Here is a 14,208-nt window from a genome sequence, read left to right as displayed (position 1 = left end):
TGAGGGTGACTCCCTGGGCACACTGCCGCCCCACAGACCCTTCGCAACGCTGTTTTGGACCCCTGGGCTCCTGACAAGTTTTCCATGGCTGTCAGATCCAAGGGGGCCTGGGGGGCTGCGCGTCCCCCACAGCAAAAGGGGGACAGGAGGCGGTGTGTTCTGTGCCGGACCTCGTCCTTTCTGTCACAAAGAGACATCTCTGCATGGCGACGGCGTCTGCACGGGAGGCCGGCCCTGTGGGGTGTCTCCCCTCTGCGAGAGGAAGGAGCGGCTGCACAGGAGCTCTCCGCAGCCGCCCTGCCGAGCTGAGCAGCCCCAGCTCTGGCAGAATGGGAGGGGGCAGGCGGGCGAGCTCCCCCACAACCGGGGTGCTGCTGGCCCCAGTTTGGATGATCCCGAGGATCGAGCAGGCGGGGCGTATCCGCCACCAGGTCGGACTCCTGATCCAGGCTGCCAGGCCCCGCCGAGCAGCCTTCCCGCTGGGCCCCTGCGTGTCTCCACGTACGATGTTTCTCATTAGTTTGTGCATCTCTTCCCGAAACCTGGGCCAGGCGTTTTCCTTCATGCGCACCTTGACTCGGAGGCACCTAATTGTTTGCCGAACCTCACACCTTCAGGTTAATGGCTTCCCCCAGATGTTTCTCTGGAGGTCTTCCCCTGCCGTTGTCTCGGCGTCTGCGGGGATGGGGCTCCCCCTTTTCCATGGGGAGCTCATTATGAAGATGGATGTCGTGCGCTCTTCCTCGGAATCTTTTCCCAGATGTGCACCTCGGGCTGTTCTCTCCTCCGTGTGCTGCCCACCCCCCCGCCAGCAGAGCGGTCGGGGCTCCCCCACCCCGTCCTGGCAAGCCACGCTTTGCACGGCCACCAAGCCAACACGCCCTCGACCCTGCACCCTGGACCGAGGTGTGGGTGGCCCTTCCCCCTGCCAGGGATGGGCAGGGGTCAAGGAGCGTGCTGGGTCCTGGGGTCCCAGTTGGTGCCCAACCCCAACCCCGCTGCCGGCTCCCGAGAGCTGCTCAGATGCTGCCCGCAAATTCCGGCCTTCCTGAGCTAGAAGCTAAATGCTGGGCGTCTCCCGTGGCCGAGCTCCTTGGCCCGGGATCCTGAAGCTCTCCGGGCGCTTCAGGATTGGGAGGGCTGCCCTCAGCCTGCCTGCCTGCCTGCCTGCAAGGAGGGAAGGGGCAGCTGGGACGAGCCACGTGCCGCTTGGTTCTCACGGGGCCTGTTTGTGTGCACGTGAAGGAGCATTTCTGGAGCTTGGACAAGACCGAGAACAAAGTCCCGCCGCAGCTGATCCTTCAGATCTGGGACAACGACAAGTTCTCTTTCGACGACTACCTGGGTGAGTGACCGGCGTGGGGAGGGGGCAGCGGACTGGCGTCCATCTCGGCCCTGAGCTCTCTGTCTGCCCCACGTTCTTCCCCGTCTGCCTTCCTGTTTAATTTGGAGCATTTCTGCAGTTCGTGTTGGGATTTGGCACATGGTGCAGTTTTCAATTTTCCTCTTCATGTTTTTACGAGCTACCGGTGCACAGCAGCACAGAGGCGCATTGATTCAGTCGCCGCTCCGAGGGGACGCTTGGGCTGGCCGCTCGGAATGTGCTCTGGGCCACCGTTCATCAGCGCGTGCAGGGTGGTTGTGCGAACGTGAAGGGGCGAGCCGGGACCCGTGGCAGGCGTGCGGCACGCGCAGCCAGCACGGCAAAGCCCCAGGCGCCTGTCTCGGGCAAGCTGCTGCACGGCACGGCTCGCCACGGCCTGCTGGCCCCGGCGTGGAGCCCTCAGTGGCCTGGCTGAGGCAGCAGGCGCGGAGGGGACCCTCTCACCCAGCGGGCCCGCTCCTCGCAAGGCAGCAGAGACGCTTCCTCCCGGGAGGGACCAGGCTCGCGCTCTGTCCCCAGCGAAGCCTTCCGGGGCACCCCGTGGGCCTCCGCCAGACCTCCGCTTGCAAAGAGCTGCTCCCCTGCTCCGCTGGGGGGCCTGCAGGTGCCTCCAGGGGGCCAGGCAGTGACACCTTTATGGGAATCTTGCGTTCCTTCGACAACCAGGCTATCAGCAATCACGCCGATGGAGAGGAGGGTGGAGGCGGCAAAACCAGCACAGGGGTTGATTCGGAGACAAGCTGCCAGTTAAAACTTGGCTTGTAGGCCAGGACAGCTGTCTGCACATTCGTGGACCCACCCTGGTCTTCATGGGACCCCCCCCCCCCCGAGCGCAGCCCACAAGCCTCGGTTGCCCGCAGCGGTCGCTCGCCACACGTGCCCCTCGCTGGCTTCTTCCCCCGACAGGCTCCATCCAGCTGGACCTCAGCAGCATGCCGAAGCCAGCCAAGACGGCGGAGAAGTGCACGCTGGACCGGCTGGAGCACACGGAGAGCGTGGGCTCCCTCTTCGAGCAGAAGACCGTGCGGGGCTGGTGGCCCTGCTCAGCGGAGGACGGCGGCGCCAGGATCATTGCGGTAGGCCCCGGCTCCCACTCACGCCACGCTGGCGGCTTCCCCATGTCGGCCGGGCGGGCTGGCAGGACGGGCTCCTGCTGGAGTCCTGCCAGCCCTGCAGCCTTGCCAGGGCTTCGTGGCCACACGGAGCAGGTGCGCCGGCCGCCCTTTCCGTGCTGCAGGGGCCGCTTTGGGAAGCCGGGAGAGGCTCCAGGTCCCTGGGCGAGGCTGCTCGCTCGGCACGTCTGGAAGGGCTCGGCTGTGCCAAAGCTTAGCAGCCCTGGAACCGGGCGGCCCGCCCCGCCAAGCCGCCCAGCGCTGCGGGAGACCGCGAGTGGCCTTGCACGGCTCGGCTCGCAGGGCGGACTGGCGGGCTGGCAGGGGGGCCACCAAAACCTGCCGTGCCCTGGCTTTCGAAGGAATTTTCTTGGCTCGTCCTGCCTCTCCTGTGCTCCCCACCTTTTCCCGAAGCCCTTCAGCTCCCAGCGATCTCCAGCCACGTCTGTCGGGCCGTTGTTCCTCCGTCGTTCAGAGTCCGTGCATGTCCAAAGCCACGCCTGAACCCGGCGGGACCGTCCCCCTTGCCCATCTAACGCAGCAGGGGGCTGGTGAGAGGAGCCCCCGTCACACTCCTGCCCGCACCCCGGGGGCAAAGGGCGCTGCACCTGGGGGAGCTCGTCAAGCGCCGGCCGAGGGGGGCCGCTTCGAGGGCCTGCGGCTCTCCCTGAGCCTGTGACGCGAGCGGGGACCCTACAGCCCTCGCCCGCCCGTAGAGCTGGTGGTGAGGGAGGGTGGGACTGCCTGCTCCAGGGAACCCCGACATGGCTGCCTCGGCCGGACCAGGCCAAGGCTGACTGTCCTCCTGGCACTCGGGGGGGCTCAGGGCGGGTGCCCCCTGTCCGTCAGGCCAGGAGGCCGGGGCACCACTGCACCGGATTTCCCCGGTGCCCCTTTAGCTCCAGTGGACGCTCCAGGGCCGAAGTGCCGGTGTGGGGGGCCCTCAACCCCTCCGCCCCGCATCGTTGGGGCAGCCCCCCCGTGGCCGGCTGCAGTCCCGGTGTCCCCAGCCCCCTGCATCGCGGTGCTGGAAGGCAGGATAGGTGCCCGCTTACTGGAGGCGGAGCACGGCGGCACCGGGCGGGCTTGCGAGGGCTCTGCACTACAGCTCCACCAGCCCCAGACAGCCGGGGGCAACGCAAGTTGCGGCCACGTGCATCTGGGGGCCTCCGGGTCGGGGAAGGTGGATCTGCGAGTGGCTCCCGCAGTGCCGCGAGAGGCAAAACGGCGCCGGTGGTCGTGGCAGGGCAGCCACGGAGGAAGCGCACCGAAGGTGGGGGCCGGAGCAGAGCGAGGGGGCCCCCCTGCAAGGCCAGCGCAGCGGGGGCTGGGGCCGCGTTGCAGGCGGCACGCACGCGGGCGGAGAGGCTGCCCTCAGGAGGGTGCCCGGCCTTGGGCTTGGCCCTGCAAGGGGCGAGAGGCCATTAAGGGAGGGCAGGGTCAGCGGGGGGCGTGGCGGCTCCGGGGGGCTTGTGGGGCCGAGGCCGCTGAGCCACGGGGGCCCTTCGCCCGCGGGGGGGCATCGCCGCACGCCTCGGACCCCATGGAGGGCCGGCGCTCCCCGCCAGCGCAAGCAACGAGGTGTGACGGGCGCACGGTCCATTGCATTCGCTTCTCGGCTCTCGTCCCGCGGCTGTTTTCTTTACGTGCGCCTGAGACGAGCTGGGTTCTCCCGGGCCCCCTCCCCGCGCACTCATCCGTCTTCCAGCAGTGACACCACTTCCGGGTTCCTTGTTTGCTCGCGCTGCCCCTTTGACGCACAGTCGCCGGGGGACGCGGGGGGTCCACTGAAAATCTTCCGAACGTTGCTTTCTTCTCAGGGTAGCGGACAGCCGAGCTGCTGCGCTCTGATTTTGCCTGAAGTGAGATGGAAAACAGAGCTGGAGGCTGGGCATGCGCATGGTGGGCATGTCATGAGCGGAGCCGGCTGGAGGCGGGGGGGGGGTCAGACTAGATGACCCAGGAGGCCCCTTCTGGCTCGCTCTGTTTCCGTTTCTGATGAGCTCACTGCTTTTCCTCTGGAGGATTTGGCTCACCTCCAGATAAAGAAGAGTTGCATAGACCAGTTACATTACCACATAAGGAGAGGGAAGGATAAAGGGGAGTTTGGGGGTTTCGGGGTACCGACAGCTGGGATCTCCCACACAGTGGTTCCAATCACCTCTTTCGGTGCTTCCAAGTTTCCTGTCCCTTTGAATTTTACTTTATTTCTAAAGATTCTTTAATGCCATTTATTTTTTTAATGGAAGGCTGGTGTGCCCTGCTCTAGCACCCCCTTGATTTTGGCTTCAGAGGCTCAGAACTACCTGTCTTGCATTTCGGTTCTTGGGCAAATGAGCTTTCTTTGAGCCTCACCCCAAAAATGAGTGCTTTGCACCATTTCTGCCCACCATGACAGCCATTTTGTGCAAGTGCCCACTACCATCGGTGGGGGTGTTCAAGGACAGGCTGGACGTGCACATGGTGGGCTTGTCGTGAGCAGAGCCAGCTGGAGCCGGGGGTCAGACTAGATGGCCCGGGAACCCCCTTCTGGCTCGCTCTGTTTCTGTGTTTCTATGTTACATCCTTGCAAAATTCACCATGTCCGTCAACCCCAAAAGAGGTGGGCCATGAGCCAGGCCTCGGGTGGGCTGCGCCTGAGCCGACAGAGCACAGGATCCCCCGGAGAGCCGGGCGAAGCCGACTCCGGCCAGTGAAGCAGTTTGCCGGGCTGCGCAGGGGTCTCGGCTTGGCCGGGCGGCAGCATCCGCGACCTGCTCTGTGGCGGGAGAGGCGGGGGCCTCCGAGGGGCACTTCCCCGTTGCATCTCCCCTCCCCACATCTCCCCCTTCCTTCTCTTGCGCAGGGGAAGTTGGAGATGAGCCTGGAGATCGTGAATGAACAGGAGCACGAGGAGCGGCCGGCGGGGCTGGGCCGGGACGAACCAAACATGAACCCCCGGCTGGAGGACCCCAAGTGAGGCGCGCAGAGGGCCGCTGAGCTGCCCCCCCCAGCTTGTGCCCGGGGGGTGGCGGGAGGCGGTCCTGGGGCAGTGGGGTGTGGCGTGGCCGCCCCTCTTGCCCGGGCGGGCGTTCTGCTAGCCCACGGATGCGCGTGCTTGGCCGCAGGGGGCGGGCAGGAGGGGGGCGTGGGGCTCTCTTGCCCACTGGCCACGCAAGGCTCCCCAGCGGCCCTGGTCACTCCGGCTGCCCTGCTGGCAGGGGGCTGAGCTGCAGCTGGACGCACCTGGAGGGCCAGGGCTGGGAAGCCGGCCCTACGAGAACGGGGCGCGGGAGGGTTTGGAGGGAGGGTAACAGTGGAGCATTTCGCAGCACCCCTCTCTGGGGAGGGGGGCTTTGCGGGGGGCTCTTGCTTAGCGAGGGCGGGGGAAGGAGCAGCTCTCCTGCACCCCAAGGCCTTGCCCTCCTGGGGGCTGCAGGACCCACCCGGGCCCGGCTCCGAGCCTCTCCCTGGCCTTCGCTGGCTGCAGGCGCCCCGAGACCTCCTTCCTGTGGTTCACCTCCCCCTACAAGACCCTGAAGTACATCCTGTGGCGAAGGTTCAAGTGGCTCTTCCTCGTCTTCCTCCTCCTCTTCGTGCTGCTGCTCTTCCTGGGCATCTTCATCTACGCCTTCCCGGTAAGCCCCGTGCGCAGCCGCCCGCCAGGGGTGGTGGGAGCACTCCTGGCCCGGGAAGAGTGCCGCTCCCGCTGGACGGTGGTCCGTGTCCCACCTCATCAGCCCTGCTTCCCAGGAGGTGTGCAGGGCGGGGGGGTGGGGGGGCGGCCAGGGGCTGCATTCCTCGACGGGCACGTGCCCCATGGGGGAGGGGGCTGCAGCCCACATGGAGGGGTCCCAGGAGCTGCGCAGAATCCCCTCCTCTGGCCCCCCGCACCCCCCGCCTGCCTCGCTCCCCCCACGGCTCTCTTGCTCGCTCTGACCCATGCCTTCTCCGCTTTCTCAGAGCCCTGTGCTCCCCCACACCCGCCCCGCAGCACTTCTGCTTTTAAAAAAGCTTTATTGGCACTAATGGCCGTTTTTAAAACCCGACTTGCTGTACGGGGGGGGGGACTGGGGGGGGTCGCATACTAGGAAGGGAAGAGCAGCCATTTGCTGTCCCCCAGGGCAGTGGCCCCGTGGCCCCTTCGAGCAGCCCAGTGGCTTGGCAGGCCGGTGGACGGACGGGGAGACCCTCGGCTGCTTCCAGCACCCACTCGGTCTGCCTGTGCAGCCGCAGCGTCGTGCCTGGCCGGGCTTTTAACTGTCTTGACCCTCTTCCGCGGGGGAGGCTCCGGCGGCAGGCCGGTTCCAGGGGCGCTGGGCGCCTGAGCCCCGAGACCCTGCCCTGGGATGCCGGCCGTGCGGAGGCCTCTTGCCCTCCGCGGCCTCGGCCCGGAGCCCTTGCCGCTGGGACGGCGTCGCCACGATGGCCCGGCGGGTGGCTGATTTGCGCCCTCGCTCCCACTCCTCGGGCGGCTGCTCTCGTGGCCGCGGGCTGCTTGAGGCCGGCTGCCCAGACTCCGCTGGGCCTGGAAGAGCCTGTGGGGAGGGCCCCCTCCGCCTCCGAGGGGACCGGCCCCTTCGTGCCGCCAGCGTGGGTGCTCGGGAGGGGCCGGGGGCCGCAGAGACCGGACCCGCCATGCAGCGCATGCCTTTGTGGGGCAGGGGGAGGGCTCCTCGGACTGGGCGGCCACGGCCCCCCGCCCAGAAGCCGAGCTGCTCCGGGGCCTCCCCTGCAGCATGTGGCCTTGTCCGATTTTGGACCTCGCCACAAGCGGTTGTGGGACCGGCCCTGGTGCGCCCCCGTGGCTGCTCAGCATGAGGAGTCCCCGGGGTTGTGCTCTCTGGGGTCTGCGACCTTCAGTGCGGTGCGGTGCGGTGCGGTGCCCCTCGTGGGACTCCTGACCTCCGGGGGGCTTCCTGTGGGCCACTGCTCGCGCACGGGACTGTGGCTCTCGCCCTGCGCCAGCACGGCGGGCGTCTTCTGTCCTTGCTTGCTTGGGGTGTTGAGCCTGACGCAGACGGAGACGAGGGTGCGCCGTGCGTCTGCTGCAGTGGCTCTCGCGTCAGCATCGGGGTTGGGAGCCGCGCTGGAGAAAGGACCCGGGGCGTCTCCCTCTGGGGTTGCTGGCGCCCCTCTGAGTGCCTTGGGCCCCGTGCCTAGCCCTCTTCCGGAGCTGGGGGGCATGGTGTGCAGTGCCCCAGAGCGCAGGGCAGGGTGCCTGCCACCTTTCCACGCTCCGTTCCAGCACACCGGCTGCTGGCCTGGGGCAGCCCTCCCGGGGCGTGTCTTCCCCGGCCCCACGGAATAGGGCCAGGCGGGGGGGTGGCATCTTGAGGAGGCCACGTTCCGCAAGGCTCGGAGGCTGACATGGGGCGGCGCCCCACACGCCTCCAGTTCTGTGCTGCTCGCATGCATCGTTGGGCTATTCTCCCCCCGGGGTCAGTCACTGGGGCAGCGTGTCCGCTCTGGGGAGCCACCTGAACTTCCCGGGAGCCCTTCATAGTTCTGCCCCGGTGCAGGGGCAGTCCTCAGCCCCACGGAGAGCCTCTTGGAAGCCCACACCGAAACCCAGGTGGATGCGTCGCCCCACTGACCTGGCCCCACCTGCCTCAGTGTGCCCGAAAGTGCCCAGCCCCGGCACCTATCGGGCTGGGGGAGCCACGGGCAGAACACCCCCGCGTCGCCTCCCCCGGGCGGGGGCTGCTCGGCAGGTCACCGCTCCTCGCTGCAGGGGGGCGTGCCAAGTCTGGATGGCGCGTGATGCACCAAGCCGGCCTGGTGCCGTTCCTGCCCCCCCCCCCCCCCGCGGGACCTTCCGGCCTGCAGGTGGGCCCCGGCTCGAGCCGCTGCCTCTCTCCAGGTGCTCTGGTGCTCTCTGCGCTTCAGAGGCGCCCCCAGGGCTGCTTCTCCTGCGTCCTGTGGATTTCTTGGACTTGCACACCAGTTTTTTAGGACTTTCTGTAATTGTACATACATTCCGTCATACAAAAAATCAGAAAATAAGCAGCAACCAAAAATGCATGCTTTGGGGAACATTTGTCCCCAGAGGCTAACGCAGGGAAACACACATTTTAGGGGGAGTTCTCTATGGGAGGGGGAATTGCACATTTTTGGACATTCAGATTTGTGCAAAATACGATTCTGTCAATGAGGGATGAGGGAATGAAAGGCACCAGACAAGCCACAGGAGGAACGGATTTAGCAACGTCGCGGCCTCCTTACTCATGCCGTGGAATGTTTCCTCAGACCAAAATAATAAATATGAAATCTCCGCACAGAGAAAGGTAGCATGCCGGGAAGAGGCCAGGCGGCCTTTTCCCGGTCTGCTCGCCTCCTTTGTGGTGGGAATGGTTGAGGGCGACGGGGCTGCGGGGCTCAGGCGGCAGGCGGCCCCCTCGTGCTCCCTGGACCTCTTTCCTGCGCCGGGATCGCGGCCGCTCCGTTGCGCGAAGGACGCTCTGCCCGCGGGTCGCGCATGCTGGGGCAGAACTGCGCTGGCGCGATGGTGGCGCGAGGTGGGCTGAGGGCAGGCCGGAGTCCGGGGGCTGAGCCTAGCGCGTCGGGCGGCTTCCCCGCTCAGGCCGGATTCCCCGCGCATCCCCTGGGTAGAGGCGCCCACCCCTGCGCACACGCGTGCACACGAACATGCGCCTCGCCTCTGCTCCTCCGCCAGGGTGGGGTGCGGATCTCCAGGGTGCCGGGAAATCCCTTCCTCTTTTGGCCAGGTGGGGTGAGGGCGTCTGCCTTTTCCCGTCAAATATGCAGATAAAATGAGGAATGATATTGCGAGGGGTGGCTATCAGCACCACTTCCAGGAGACGGGAATGATGCTCCATCACCCGGAAGAGCGGCGGGTACCTGTGCGGCTTTCACAGATTCATTCCAGCCCATCTGTGTGAAGGCTGCAGTTTAAGAAGCTGAGCTGTGCATTTACGGATCCCTGGCCGTATTTTCTGCACTTCTACACTGTCCCTTCCTCTCAGGCGATACATTTAAACATGCTTTTTGGTACCTTTTTTAATGGCAGGGCAGGATCCGGAGAAACTCGCCCTTGCAGCCCCCGAGGGCTCAGCCCAGCCCAGCCCAGCCCCATTCCTTTGGTCCCAGAGAGCCAACAGCCCTCCCTGGGCAAGCGCCTCCGCCTTTCCTGGGCTCCCGGCCTCCCGCAGCCCGAGGGCCACGTTCAAGGGGTGGGGAGGCGGAAGGGGCAGGACTAAAGTACAGCGCCTCCTCCCCACTGGAGTTGCAGGCTCCCGTTGCCGGGCACGCAGGCACAGCCCTTCCGGGTGCAGGGAAAGCATCAGCGGTCGCTGGCTGGGATGAGGGGGAGGCCAGAAAGGGGCCTTCTGGAGACCCCCATGGGGCTGGGGCTGGGCTCCAGGCCTGAGCGTCTCCACCTCTGAACCCCAGTGAAGCGGTCCAGTCCATTCCCAGGCGGTCGGCCTCCACTCTAGGCCGAGTCAGGCGTGCTTCGGGAGGGATCCAGTCCCCGTGGGGAGGACCCCCAGTCCCAGCGGCAGCCTCCCCTTCGGGGGCAGAATGAGGAAAAATGGGGAAATGAGGACGTGGCTCGGACTGGCACGGTGCCCCTTCGCAAGAGCTGTGCGAGCGCTGTGGGGCCTCAGGCCAGCCCTTGCCTGCCCCCCTGCCCCCCGGGGTTTGGGGAAATGCAGCCTGAACCCCAGGGGGTCCTCCAGCTGACTTCCGTGCTGCTGCGCACAGGATCGGGGCCCGGGCTTGCACCGGGGAAAGCTTTGTCCGGGGGAAATGGGCGCTGAGCCCGGGGGATGGAGCGGGACAGAGACTGCGCTCCTCGTCTGAAACGCTAGAGCAGCCCAGCTCCGCTGCCTGCACGGTGGCTGCCGCTGCGGCCACTTATCGGGGGGCTTTCCCTCCCCACCGTTTCCGAATCTGCTGCCTTGGGCGTCTCCCGCCGGGTGGGCAGCCCGCCTGGGCTGTTAGCAGTTGCGCTGGCCGGGAAAGCAGTTGTGGGGCTGGCCGGGAAAGCAGGGCCGGGGCGAACGCGGCCGGCGCACAGGGGGCCAGGGATGCCCCGAGCGCGAGACCCCCGGCAGCGCTCCCGTCTCGTCTCCGGGCGCGCGCAGATGGAGAATCGGGCAGTGCTGCCCGTTTGACCGACTCCACCGAGCAGGCTGCTGCCTGGACAGGTGGGGTGGGCTCAACCCCGTGCCCCCAGCCCACTCGTTCCCACACGGCCGGCCGGCCCAGCGCACCATCCCACGCCAGAGGCAAGCGCCTGGGCCTGCGGGGGCCACCGGCGGCTCAGCCCCCCTCCAGGACCTCTGCGTGGAGCTGCGTGAGGGTTCCCAAGGGCGGGCAGCACTGGGCGGGATGGGAGGCCGTCGGCCACAGGCTCCCCCTGGCCCCCAGCAGTTCCGGTGGGGCTGCCACTGGGCCCTGCAGTTCCGAATGCGGGGACCCTCCCTGGCTCGAAGGGGCCGCTTCTGATCTCCGTGCAGCAGCCGCCACCCCCCACAGGTCGCCCTTCCTGTCAGGACGGAGGGTCTCTGGCCCACTGGAACGTGGGGCTGAGCGGAGGGAGCTTGAAGGAGGGAACCGGGGTGAGTGGGCAGGGTCGTGCCGGTGCCCCCACGGCAGGTGAGCGGTTCTGGGACCCACCTCCAGCTGATGCTTGGCCCTGAGCAGTTGCCAAGCCAAGGCAGTCCATGGCTATGCCCTGTCAGTATACAGTCGGTTGTGTCTCTGACCACACGCAGAGTGCCTTAGGCTCAGCACTGATGTGCCACAGCACGCCCTTCAGCAGGCTTGGGCGAAGCGGCCCCAGCTCCAGGGACCGAGCGTGCTCAGGCAAAGCACCTTCTCGCTGGGCAAGGCAGAGCCGCCCCTCCTCTGTTCTGCAGGGGGGCTCCTCTCCACCCGCTTTCCAGCCTGGCGGGGCGGGGGGGCTGCAGGCAACCCGGCCCAACACCGGGCGTGTGCCGGACCTGGGGGAGCGCCACCCTGGGCCGGGGCCTGGCTTGCGACGTGCGGGTGTCGTGGCTCGGCGGCTCTTCTCCCCGCCGCTGCAGTTGCCAGAGGCAGCTGCAAACCCAGAGGGGCTTGATGGTGTGCAGAAAGGGGGCAGCAGAGCTTGGGGCGGGGGCAACGGCCCAGTCTCTGGGCGCCTTCCACGAGATGGGCCGCTGTGCAGCAGCGACAAAGGGACCGGCCCAAGGTTCGTGAAGGAACCAGGCGGTTCTGTTTCCTTGCGCTTCGGCATGCGCTCTGCTGCGTCCGGGGACTTCACCCAAATTCCCGGGCGCAGAATTCCTGTTGTGAGGGCAGGGCTTTTGCAGCGGCCTCCGGCTGAGAATCCTTGTGCAACAACGGGCAGCGCACGGGGCAGAGCCTGCCAGCCCGGGTCTGCCTGGGGCGGGCACACAAGGCAGCCCCTCTGCCCAGCCCTCGGCGGGCCAGTGCCGCCCCTGCTCGGAGGCGGCCTGTGTGTGCAGGGCCCCAGGCACATGCTCCGGCCACGGCTTCCCGGGCTCCTGGGGCTTCCGCGCTCCTGGGGCTTTGAGCGAGCGTGCTCTCCAGCCCGGTGGGGAGCGGCCCCCTTCCTTCCCCTCCCTGCCCTCCGAGCAAACCCTGGGAATGGCAGCCACACTGCGCCGGAGGAGGCTTCCAGAAGACAAATGGTGGGAAATTAATTAGGAGGGTCTAATGTTCCGCTGCGGGACCTGCTAATGGTGCGTGATGATGTGCTTCAGTTTGGACCGCGTGGTTTATGGGGCGACGCGCGTTCCTCCCCACTCCCCGGATTGGAGGAGAGACCTGTGTGCCGGAGCGAGCCACAATTTATGCTGCCGTCTGGGCGGGGCGGAGGGGGGCAGTGGGGGCCACACTTTGCTGCTTTCCAGTTGGCACTGCTCCACTCTCTCTCCTTTCTGTCGCGGGACAGGCCAAGCTGTAGGTATGGGCCTGCCCCAGTTAAACCGGGGATGGGAACTCCCTGCCCGGGCAGGGTGCATCAGCTGAACCGAGTCCGTTTTCGGCACGGCTCTTCCTGGGAAAGCAGAAGCGCACGCAAGCCCCGCCGGGCGCAAGAGCACTCCCTGCAGAGCCTGCCACCGGCTCCCGGGGGCGGGAGGGGGCGGAGGGGCTGGTCGGGCTCCGGTTATGCTCCTGGCTCCCGGGGGTTTCCGGCAGCCCAGCTGGCCCTCCGCCTCGCCTGGAGCATGTTCCCGTCTGAGGCCTTGACCGCCCTCGCGTTTCTCTGGCGCTGCCACGTGGGTGCAAGGAAGTGGGGGAAAGGCATTCTGGAGTTCGCCCTGCACCCCAGAACTGTGTTGAGCTGCCCGGGTGGAGGGCCTGCAGCAGTGGGGGCCTGGCCTGCCACGCCCCCCCCCAGCAGCCCGGGCGGCACGAGGGGAGGGGTGGGCACACGTCTCCTCCATGAGGAGGGCGTCTGCTTGCACCCGTGCATCCCCAGAGCCCCCGGAGTGTGGAGCTGGGAGGAAGGGGGCGGCGGGGGCCTGATGAGGCGGAGGCAGCCGGGGGGCGCCTTGCCTCAGGGCCCCCACGCCTGGCGCCAGTGCCCTTCGCGGCCTGCAGGCAACTGGCTTCGGCAGCGAGTGTCGCCTGCCAGAGGCAGCGCTGGGTGTCTCATGAGGGCCGTGGGCACACGGCGCGCATAGCCTGTCCCATGGACACCTCACAGCGAGCATGGGAAGCTTGTCGAGCGTGGCAGGTCCTAGGTCCCGGAGGACTGGAGACCCTGAGGAATATAGCGGCATCTTGCTCCCCTCCCCTCCCGCAGGAGGGCTTGTGGATCGTGGCCATTATTAGTGACAGCTGGGTCTGGTCCCTGTGTTGGCAAGCAGAGTATATTTCCGGGCCAGTTTAGGTGTACATGCCCTAGTGTATGGAGGAGGCGGAGGCAGCTGCTTGCCGGACACACGTGCCGCAAGCTGGCTCTGCGCCGCCAGCGATGTCCTTTTCCACATTAGCTCAAGACCACGGACTCCTCGCGGCATTCGTCCGCAAGCACGGGTGCCCAGCCCTTTCCGTGGCCCCAAGTCAGACGGCCGCCCTCCTTCTCTGGCCAGCGGCTCCGACGCGGTCCCCTCCGCGCAAGGGGCGGGCGGCCTGCTGAACGCAGCTGGCGCAGGTGGGGCAGCGTCTCGCGCCGGAGCCTTTTTCGCTTGACCCGATTCACACGCGTCTTCTTGGGAGCAGGACCATTTGAGATGCAAAGGCTCTGGTGCCGGGGAAACCCAGGCCGGCCGCTCCGCCGGCTGTCACAGCTGCGTCTCGTGTGAGGAGCGCCCTCGCTTCAGTGGGCTCGTGGTGAGGATGTGCGTCTCGTTTGCGGCCCGAGAGGGGCTCTCATTCCATCCTTGTTCCTCTTACTTGACACGTCTCTGCGACATCCGCTTGGCCGAGCTGGGCTCTCCCGGGACCGGGCACGGAGCACTGGCCTTACAAAGAACTCGCTCACAGAAAGCGCGGGTTGAAACGCTTTCCTTCGCCTTCAGAGGGTGGCTGGAGGGAAGCTGCAGGGCTCCCCCTGGCAGTTTTCCTGCCCCACACCCATCTCCCCCAGAGAGTTTTTTCCCCTGCAATGGGGATCCCGCGCCTTCCCCTGTGTTTCCGAGCTTGGAAAAGGAAGTTTTGAAGCTGAAAACGGGAGGGGCAGCCGGGGCCGTCGGGAGGTTGCGGAGGGGGAGGGAAGGGCTGCCCGAGTCATGGCGGGGTCTTCCGTCGGGC

General features: G+C 66.8%; 1 protein-coding gene across 6 annotated transcripts in view; it reads left to right on the top strand.

Annotated features, from left to right (window-relative positions):
• Nucleotides 1-14,208, top strand: part of DYSF (dysferlin) — a 111,619-nt gene that overhangs the window by 94,818 nt on the left and 2,593 nt on the right. For all 6 annotated transcript variants that reach the window (XM_044428698.1, XM_044428696.1, XM_044428695.1 and 3 more), the window contains 4 exons: nt 1,246-1,345; nt 2,291-2,460; nt 5,342-5,451; nt 5,966-6,113. In XM_044428698.1, the coding sequence (XP_044284633.1) occupies nt 1,246-1,345; nt 2,291-2,460; nt 5,342-5,451; nt 5,966-6,113 (528 nt within the window). The remainder of the gene's footprint in view (nt 1-1,245; nt 1,346-2,290; nt 2,461-5,341; nt 5,452-5,965; nt 6,114-14,208) is intronic.

Source organism: Varanus komodoensis, unplaced genomic scaffold (genome assembly GCF_004798865.1).
Source record: "Varanus komodoensis strain SLA01 unplaced genomic scaffold, ASM479886v1 scaffold2, whole genome shotgun sequence".
NCBI lineage: Eukaryota > Metazoa > Chordata > Lepidosauria > Squamata > Varanidae > Varanus > Varanus komodoensis.
This window is presented reverse-complemented; position numbering and strand designations above follow the sequence as displayed.